At 48.9% G+C, this 9,859-nt stretch overlaps 1 protein-coding gene across 6 annotated transcripts; it reads right to left on the reverse strand.

The window, feature by feature from the left end:
• Positions 1–156: 156 nt before the first annotated feature.
• On the reverse strand, positions 157–8,935 carry LOC106826468 (nucleoside diphosphate kinase A 1). Of its 6 annotated transcripts, none has more exons than XM_014833816.3 (5): positions 8,741–8,935; positions 5,457–5,586; positions 2,343–2,444; positions 942–1,054; positions 157–458 (listed from the first exon to the last, which is right to left on the reverse strand). In XM_014833816.3, exons 1-5 carry the CDS (start codon positions 8,866–8,868, stop codon positions 341–343), a joined length of 591 nt encoding a protein of 196 aa, XP_014689302.2. In that variant the 5' UTR covers positions 8,869–8,935; the 3' UTR covers positions 157–340. The 6 variants fall into 6 exon arrangements, with proteins under 6 accessions (XP_014689302.2, XP_070339102.1, XP_070339098.1 ...); XM_070483001.1 differs by having other exon boundaries at positions 8,705–8,780; XM_070482997.1 differs by lacking the exon at positions 8,741–8,935 and adding an exon at positions 7,300–8,074.
• Between the last annotated feature and the right edge of the window lie 924 nt (positions 8,936–9,859).

Here is a 9,859-nt window from a genome sequence, read left to right on the forward strand (position 1 = left end):
AACATGTGTGTGTGTGTGTGTGTGTGTGTGTGTGTGTGATCTCTCAGGCCAATATAAATAATTTCTATAGTATTTATTCTCTCTATTAGCTCAGGTTAGCCAGAGCACACGAAAAAGTCAAAAAGAATACAAAGCAATACAGCCAGACAAAGTAACTACGGGATGCAACATTTTAATCTGATGGTAGCACGTAACACTGTACAGGGAGCCCTCACAGCTCCAAGAGTTTCCCTCCAGATTACAAGGAAGTTCTCAGAAATAACTAGACTCGCTGTAGCCTGGCCCCTGCCTGTGGGAGGGGAGGCGAGGGAGTGGGAAAGCACCGCGGTCTGCGGCCGCGTCACTCGTAGATCCAGCTCTGAGCACAGCTCTTGTAATCGACCAGTTCCTCAGGCTGAAACCACAAGGCGATCTCCTTCTCTGCGCTCTCCACGGAATCACTGCCATGGATGATGTTCCTGGATGGGGAAAGAGATGGCCGTGTGACCAAGACCAGAAGGATTAAACCACCCAGAAGCTCCCCTCACTCCCAGTGCCAGAAAGCCTACAGCGGCCGCAGCAGAAAAAGCCAGAGCTCCACGTACATCAGTCTGGGTCAGAAGAAAGAAACCAGGACTGCAGTTAACATAAGGATGAAGACACCCTCCCCACAGCCAGCCCTCCCAGGAACACTGATGCAAGCAGTGAAAGCCCTCTGGAAGGACGCTGGCCAGGAGAGCGTGTTGTACCAGAGTTTTTTATTGTCCACCCTCTCAAGAGACACAACCACAGCAATGTTGACAACCAAAGGCGAAGAGCCCGTGAAGCCGAACACCAACTTCAGAGGGAGAAATACTATGAACTCTGGTTAAAAATTGATCTGCATATGGTCTCATGTCCATCCTCAGGAACTCGAATTCTAACTTGGATCATGGGAAAGGGTAAAAAGCACCAACTCCCACCTGCCAACTTGGATGCAAAAATCCCCACGGATGGTCCCAGGCTTGGAGTCCGCAGGGTTGGTCTCCCCGAGCATCACTCGGCCTGTCTTCACAACATTCAGCCCCTCCCAGACCTCAAAGGACAAAAGAAGACATGGTCAAGGAAGAAAAGAAGTCTCAGCAGAAAACCCGAAAACTCTTAATTTAAAAAAAGAAAAAGCTCCCTTAAAATGACCTTCATTCATTGGGCAAATACTGACAGAGTATCCACTTGTTCCCACACTGGGAATGTTGGTCTCCCTGATCCCACTCTTGCCTTTCTACAATCCATTCTTTTTGTTTTTTCCCCTTGAGGAAGATTAGCCCTGAGCTAACATCTGCTGCCAATCCTCCTCTTTTTGCTAAGGAAGACTGGCCCTGAGCACAAATCTGTGCCCATTTTCTTCTACTTTATATGTGGGACGCCTACCACAGCATGGCTTGCCAAGCGGTGCCATGTCTGAACCTAGGACCCGAACCGGCAAACCCCAGGCTGCCGAAGCAGAACGTGCTCACTTAACTGCTGTGCCACCCGGCCAGCCCCTACAATGCACAATACACAGCAGCCAGAGTAGCCTTTTTAAAATGCCAAGTGTGAAACCTCCCATAACTGCCCAGGACTCATGAAGTCCATGGCCAAAATAGTCCAACATGAACTGGCCCCACCTGTGCCTCTTAACTTATCTCATTCAACCTTCTCTTCCACCCACCAGGCTTCAGACACGTCAACCTTCTTTCTGTACTTCAAAAAGTCCACACCCCGGGGCCTTTGCACATGCTGTTTTCTTAGTTGAGAAGGCTCTTTACTGTGAATTTGTGCAGAGCTGCCTTTCTTCTCATTCAGATCTCAGCTTGAAAATCATGCTCCTTGACCAGCCAATCTAAAGTGATCACTTGCTATCACATCATCCTATTTCATTTCTGTGCCTATCACTAATCAATAGCTGATACATATATTTTTTGGTTTCTTTATTATCTGCCCATCCTCCCCTTTCAAAATGTGTAGGCAAGGAAAGCTACAAAAACAGGTACCTGTTAGTCTCTCATTCACGATTGTATCCCCAGTGCCTGGAAAAGAGCCTGGCACAAAGATGACAACCTATACACACTTGGAGAAGAATTACTGTGGTAACACGAGACCATCTCCCCCCACTCCGGGAGCTTCCAATAGGGCAAACCCCTCCTGACCTCTCCCAGCCGTGAGTCTTCAGTTCATCCTGTCTTTGGTGTGTCAGCGAGCTGACACATCCTAACTGTCTAACCCTCCCAGCCCCAGCTTGCTCCGCATCCATGAGGACCCGGCATGAGAAGCAGGAATCACAACAGCCACCCTTCACTCCCAACTGAGCCATTCACAGTGACTTCCCACACATGCACACTCACCATGACAACCACTGGCCCCGAGTGCATGTATTTCACCAGCCCGGCAAAGAATGGACGGTCCTTCAGGTCGTTGTAGTGTTCCTTGAGGAGGTCTTCAGAAGCCTACAGCGCAGGAGAGAGAATGAGAACTGGCCCTAAGACTATCTAAGAACCAGCAATCTAGTGACTTCCCACTCCCCCGCCCTGCCGTTTGAAACATGAGCTCTCAGCTCGTGGAGTCCGTTATAGCGATTCCTTCTCAACACTTGCAGAGGGGGCAGTGAGGAGGCCAGAACTGTTTCAGCTTTGTGCCAGTTTCCCCCCTTGACTGATCAGAATAAACCACAGACCACTAGACTCGAATCCAGCCCCCTCATCGCAGACAAGAAAACTAACAGCATGATGAATTTCCATTCCCAGAGCAAGCCTCAACTAAAATGTTAGCGGGAGATGAGGGAAGGGGTCTCAGCATTCGAGGAGAAGCAGACTGAGCCAGGCCATTTCTCAGGGACGCTTCACATCTGCTCGGAGGACAAAGGCCCGGTGTGGCGATCATGCAATCCCCACGGGGATCTGCAAACCACTCAAAAGCACGTGACATCTAGCAGTAAATCATTCTGCCGCAGAATGAATTAGAAGCTCTCACAATGTAAGGCGGGAATGTAGGAACGAATCAAGTTAGCCAGAGCGCGAACCATCTGCTTGGCAGTTCCAACTCGTTGCCACTGCGTCCTCTCTGTGCCACTGCACACACGGTTGTGAAGGGTCTAATGAGGCCCCTTAGTTTTCCAGTTCTGTGGTACCGCATTCTATGAGGCATGTTGCACACGTCAGTGATACCCACAAACGTGGAGATTTGCCGCCAAAAAGCAAATCCAGAATGTCCTACCGTTCAGCCCCCAGATAACCATGTGATCACTCATGTTAACCACCCACCTCCCCGCTTCCATCCACATGGAAGACCCACATTGGTAGACTCCCACACACTGACCTGGCCTTCCCTTACCAGAACACTCTTTTCATTCTTTTTTTTCTTTTAAAGATTGGCCCTGAGCTAACATCTGTTGCCCATCTTTTTTTTCTCCTTCTTCTTCTCCCCAAAGCCCCCCAGTACATAGTTGTATATTCTAGCTGTAGGTCCTTCTGGTTGTGGCATGTGGGACGCCACCTCAACGTAGCCTGATGAGCAGTGCCATGTCCGCACCCAGGATCCGAACCAGTGAAACCCTGGGCCGCTGAAGCAGAGCGCATGAACTGAACCACTTCGTCACGGAGCCAGTCCCTGTTTTAATTCTATTAGTTGGCTCTGATTGTCTTTACTCTGCAAAACCAATCACAGGCTTTTTTGGGGTGCGGGGGGCCTCCAGTTTTCTCTTGCCTCCCTCCTCCACATCAGATGTAAATAACCCTGTAGACTCATGCCAGCTATCGCTCCTCCCAGTCTTCAGCAAGCCCACATCCTTGATAGGAAACTCAGCATCGAGGAGAAAATGTATGCACTTAGGAGTCAGAGAGACTCGAGTTAAAATCCCAGTTGCAGGCGCCGGCCCCATGGCCTAGTGGTTAAGTTGGGCATGCTCTGCTTTGGCAGCCCCAGTTAGTCCCCAGGTGTGGACCTACACCACTTGGTGGCAGCCATTCTGTGGCAGTGTCCCACATACAAAATAGAGCAAGACTGGCACAGATTTTAGCTCAGGGCAAATCTTCCTCAGCAAAAAAAGAAAATCCCAGTGGCATCAATGACTGTGTGCCTTCAGGCACACTACTTAACCTCTCCAAGCCTCAGGTTCCTCCCCACTGACAACCACGGGAAGAGGATTAAGCACCTCTCTGCACTGTTATGAAGGCTGGATGAGAAAATATGTGTGCCCAGTACATGGTAAATGCCTGATCAATAATACTTTCATTTCACTTTACCTTCAAAACCTAATCTAACATGCAAACACTCTGGACAGCAGTGCTTGTCCAACACTCTGCTCTAATCAATCCATCACTCTCCCCTCAGCGGTAACACCAGTCGACTCTCTCTTATATTAAGGAGGTTTTTCTAAAACATCACACAGGAACTAAATTGTAAATCAAACAATTTAAACTGCACTCGGGTTGGGGCCAGCCCGGTGGCACAGTGGTTAAGTTCATACGTTCCACTACAGCGCCCTGGGCTTCACTGGTTTGGATCCAGGTGTGGACCTATGTACCACTTGTCAAGCCATGCTGTGGCGTTGTTCCACCTATAAAGCAGAGGAAGATGGGCATGGATGTGAGCTCAGGGCCAGTCTTCTTCAGCAAAAAGAGGAGGATTGGCAGTAGTTAGCTCAGGGCTAATCTTCCTCAAAAAAAAAAAAAGAAGGCTTCTTGGCCAATCAATCCTTTGCAGTTTTTGAAATATTGCTTTACAGATGTCTCCTCTCTGCTCTTTGAGATGGGCCTCCCCCAAGGGCAAAACAAGCTTTCCCCCTGCGCCCCGATGGTGCCTAATATATGCCAGACACTAAACGGGTGATAACTAAGGATGGAAAGAGTTTTCTTGCTAAAAAAATAAGCTGCCTCAAAAAGAAGAAAGGGAGCCAGCCCAGTGGCACAGTGGTTAAGTGCGCACGTTCTGCTTCCACGGCCCAGGGTTCACTGGTTCAGATCCCAGGTGCAGACATGGCAGGGTTGGCAAGCCATGCTGTGGCAGGCGTCCCACATATAGAGTCAGATGGGCACGGATGTTAGCTCAGGGCCAGTCTTCCTCAGCAAAAAGAGGAGGATTGGCAGCAGATGTTAGCTCAGGGCTACTCTTCCTCAAAAAAAAAAAAAAAGGAGGAAGTTCTCTAAAATCATCTGCTCCGGAAGTTCAAGAGCAGAAACGCAAACACGCCTGGGGCTGTGAGTCAGAAATCGCAGCGCTGCAGTAACACGCGGGCCGGGGTTGCTAAGGGAAAGGCGGGCTGTTCCCAAAAGTCTTAGATAACTTGGTTTGTTCCAAGACTTGGCCACGACGCTAGGCTGCAGAGGAGTTTCCAGGTTTCAGGACATTTGTGTCCACCCTACATGGAGAAGACTAAAAGGAGGGGCGGGAGAAAGAGAGAGGCTGACCCACGACATGCCCCCGACTACAGAAGAGCAGGAAGAGGAACGGAGCCCACTCACGCGCATGAACTTCATGGCGACGAGCCGGAAGCCCTTCTGCTCGAAGCGCTTGATGATCTCGCCCACCAGGCTGCGCTGGACCCCGTCAGGCTTGATGGCGATGAAGGTGCGCTCGCTGTGGGCCATGGTCCTGCGGGCGGACGGGTGAGGGAAGGAAACAGCACTGAATACCCTGCCTGCACCACGATCCTTCCCAAGCAGATTATCCCGTAAAGCTGGTTTAAGTCTGTCACGTCAGTGTGAGGTCTCTCTAGGAAAAACCCAGTCCGCCCTCAGTCTCTTCATCGATGAGCTAACACCCCAGAGTGGGGAGGGGTCCAAGAGCAGGGGCTATAATTTCTATCCCATTTGATTCAATAAGCTTCTATTAAGCATCTGCTGTATACCCAATACTGTGGCAGAACTAAGGTATGGAATGTTAAAAAAAAAAAAAAGAGACACTATTGGGGCCGGCCTGGTGGTGTAGTGATTAAGTCCACACGCTCCGCTTTGGCAGCCCAGGGGGTTGTGGGTTCAGATCCCAGGTGTGGACCCATGCACTGCTCACCAAGCCATGCCGTGGTGGTGTCCCACATACATAATAAAGGAAGACTGCCACCAATGTTAGCTAAGTGACAACCTTCCTCAGGCAAAAAGAGGAAGATTGGCCAGAGATGTTTGCTCAGGGCCAGTCTTCTTCACCAAAAAAAAAAAGAAAGAAAGAAAAAGAAAAAAGACTATCTTTCTCAGTTATCAAGATGAGGAAAACTACGCTGCTAATGTGAAAGCTACATCTGGGACAAGGCAGTATGAAATACAATTTGATCTACTGCCAGTCATGGTATTAGAACTAGAAGGGGTTTTAGAGATGACTTCCCCTTCCTTTCACAAACAAGGAAACAGATCTAGAACACCAGAATGAGGACCAAAATCCCTATTTCCCAGCCCTGTGAAATTTATGCTACAGCATAAGGCGTAATAAATAGTGTGACTAACTAATAAATGGAGGATTGTGGGAGAACTAGAGCCCTTAATAACATCTGATATGGGACATCGTGATGGAAGGAAGCCTAGAGAGCAACTATTCCAGACCTTTCCTTTTACAAAGAAGTCTGGTTCCCAACCTGCTTTGTCTCAAGATGAGAAAGGAGGAGGCCCGCACCTTGAAAGACAATCAATCCCCGGTGTGGACAGCAGCACCGGCGCCTGGCTCCACCTGCCTGGACTGTAGTTGTTAACCTCTTATTACCGCACCTTAAGGGTATATTAGAATTTTCTGTTTGTGTGTCTGTCTCCCCCCTGGTCTGCGGCCTGTATAAAGCAGTCTCCCCTTATCTGCATACGTTCCAAGACCCCGCAGTGGATGCCTGAAAGCGAGGACAGCACCAAACACTATACAGGCAGACCTCGGAGACAGTGCAGGTTTGGCTCTAAGCCACTGCAATAAAGCTAACCTTGCAATAAAGCGAGTCACATGAATTTTTTGGTTTCCCAGTGCAAATAAAAGTTATGTTTACACTACACTGTAGTCTATTAAGTAGGCAATAACATTGTCTAATAAAACAACGTTTTCTTGCCAAAACATGCTAACCACCATCGGAGCCTTCAGTGAGTTGTAATCTTTTTGCTCGTGGAGGGTCTTGTAAAAAAAACATAAATAAAGCGAAGTGCAATAAAACGAGGTATGCCTATATATACTATGCTTTTTCCTATGTATACATAGTTATGATAAAGTTTAACTAATAAATTACACATGGTAAGAGATTAACAACAATAACTAGTAAGAAAATGGAACAATGATAACGATATATTGTAATAAAAGCTACGTGGCTGTGTGTGTCTCTCTCTAAACATTTTATCGTACTGTACTGTACAGAAGAGCCCGGTTTCATCGCAATCCAAGACTTGCTTTGGCTGGTATCCTTTCTCCTTAATCAACTTCTTCAACTCTGCCGGAAATGTGGCAGCAGCTTCTTCGGCGGCAGGCACAGCCTCTCCAGTACTTTTTATATTTCTCAGTCCAAACCTATTCCTGAATCTGTGTAACCATCCCTTACTTGCAGTAAATGTCTTGGTGTCACTCGTTTCACGGGATCCCTTGCTGAAGTCTTCATATAGATTCAGTGCTTTCTGGCGCAACATGTTGCCAGCAAGCGGAACGCATTTTCTGTTCATGTCTTCCACCCACAAACTTAATGCCTTTTCCATCTTAACTAAGCACTTATCCCGCACTGTGGCCGTAACTTTTGCAGTTAGAGGTGCGACAGCAAAACTAGCACGAATTTCTTTTTCCTTCTTCACAATTTCACGGATGGAAGATTCATTCTTACCGTAGATCTTAGCCACCTCAGCATACGATTTTTTTTCTTTCCTTATTAAGTCGAGAACGTTCACCTTTTCACTTAAAGGAAGCACTTTACGGCTTCTCTTTGGAATATTCGAACTGCCAACATCGCTATTCTTGCGCTTTGGGGCCATCATTAAGTAAAATAAGGGTTACTTGAACTCAAGCACCCGATACTGCCTCAGTCGATCTGATAACCCAGAGGGCTACTAAGTGACTAACCGGGTAGCATATTACAGCGTGGATCCGCTGGACAAAAGAATGATCCACATCCCGGGCAGGACAGCGCGAGATTTCACCACGCTACTTAAAACGGCGGGCAATTTAAAACTTATGAATTATCTGTTTCTGGAATTTTCCATTTAATATTTCCCGATAGAGGTTCACCGCGAGTAACTGAAACCTCGGAAAGCGAAACCGTGGGTAAGGGGAGACCACTGAACAGGAATGGTTTACTCCTGTGTCTGTCCTTGGTACCAAGCCACAGGGCCCAGAATTCAATAAGAGCAACACAACAGTGTCTGAAACGGTAATGACCCTGCCCTTCCAAGAGAAAGAGAGAAAGACCCAGGTCTGGCGGAGAACTCCCGATGACAGCTGGAAACTAGCATGGATTCCCCAGGAGAAGACGGGGCTAAGGAGCCAGGAACGGTCCCTATAGAGGGCCCTCCACACCCACCGTGGCACCACGCCTGTCATTCACTAAGCACGCACTCACTGAGCGCCACCTGCGTGCCCAGCCCTGCACCGGACAGCGACAAACAGGGCACAATCCCCATCCTGGCGGCCTGATGGGAACGGCAGCCGCGGACAAAGGCGAGTCCACGTGGGGGGACGTGCGATGACAGGTGTCCCCCACACCCGATCCACCTCTCACAGCGCAACCCATCCGCCCTCTTCACCTCCCCCATCCCCGGCCACGCACTGCTCGCAGTCCTCTTCGAACCCGAACCCCTCTCACCCCTCCAGCTGCTCGAGATCCCACGGCGCCCGCTGCACCCGGCACCGGAAACCTGCCCCGGCCCACGTGGCTGCCGGCGCCCGCACGCGCGGAACGCTCCTGCGCAGCTCGGCTGCCGCCGAGCCCATTTTGCAGAGCACCACTCGCCCACGCTTCCTGCGGTGAGTCGGGCGTCATTCTGCGGAGCAACCTTCCGAGGTTTAACTTCCGGCACTGCGTTCTCGTGCCCTTCCGGCAAGCTCCGTTGATTTTTTTTTGCGATTCTGTGACTCACTTCCTTCGTTCGCGAGCCATTGGCTTCCCGAGAGGTGGCGCTCGCGAGCGCCTGACCCAGAAGGGGACTGTCGCTGTCGCTTTACATTGACTCGTTCCTTCCAGCCTGTCAAGCAGTAAGGTCTTTATTGAGTACCTACTGTGTGCCAGGCACTACTGCAGGGCCTGGGGCTACAGCAGTGGACTCCTTTGCAGCTTCTGATGGGGTTGGGGGAGGGCCAAACAATAAACAGATGAGCAAATTAATAGGCAATAGATTGCATGATGTAGGTCCTGTTAAGAAAACGCAGGGCAAGAAGGAAAGGTGGAAGAAGTAAACTCCTTTAAAAGGGTAGTTGGGGAAATCTCTCTGAGCGAGTGACGATGGAACAAACCTACAAGAAGGGAGGGAGCAATCGGCTGACCATCCGGGCGAGGGTTGCAGCAGGGAGTGGCAGCAAGTGTGGTGGAGGGAAGTCGCTGGAGGGCTTTGAACATCATCTGATACACGTTTTTAAAAACTCGTTCTGACTGTTCTCTGAGGAATGGGTGGAATAAGGTACAAAAGTGGAATCAGAAGCCCTTTCAACAAATGGTGCTGCAGCAACTGGATATCCATAGGCCAAAAAAGTGAACATCTTCCTAAACCTCCTGCCTTAAACAGGAATCGCTCAGAATGGATCATAAATTTAAATGTAAAATGTAAAACTATAAAACATTTAGGAAAAAGGTTTAAAAATCTTAAGTACTGTATTGTATATTTGAAAGTTGCTAAAAGAGTAGATCTTAAAAGTTCTCATCACAAGAAAAAAATGTGTAACTGTGCGGTGACGGATGGTAACTAGACATTGTGGTGATTGTTTAGCA

Source organism: Equus asinus, chromosome 13 (assembly GCF_041296235.1).
Source record: "Equus asinus isolate D_3611 breed Donkey chromosome 13, EquAss-T2T_v2, whole genome shotgun sequence".
Taxonomy (NCBI): domain Eukaryota; kingdom Metazoa; phylum Chordata; class Mammalia; order Perissodactyla; family Equidae; genus Equus; species Equus asinus.

What these genes read in the sequence shown, in the direction of transcription:
- LOC106826468 (XM_070482997.1), bottom strand. Translation starts at nt 7,916, where the DNA reads ATGATGGCCCCAAAGCGCAAGAATAGCGATGTTGGCAGTTCGAATATT. An exon ending in GGGCTCTTCTGTACAGTACA is followed by an intron (nt 5,587 to 7,299) that starts GTACGATAAAAT and finishes GTCCGCCCGCAG; the next exon opens with GACCATGGCCCACAGCGAGC. An exon ending in TCGCCATGAAGTTCATGCGC is followed by an intron (nt 2,445 to 5,456) that starts GTGAGTGGGCTC and finishes CCTGCGCTGTAG; the next exon opens with GCTTCTGAAGACCTCCTCAA.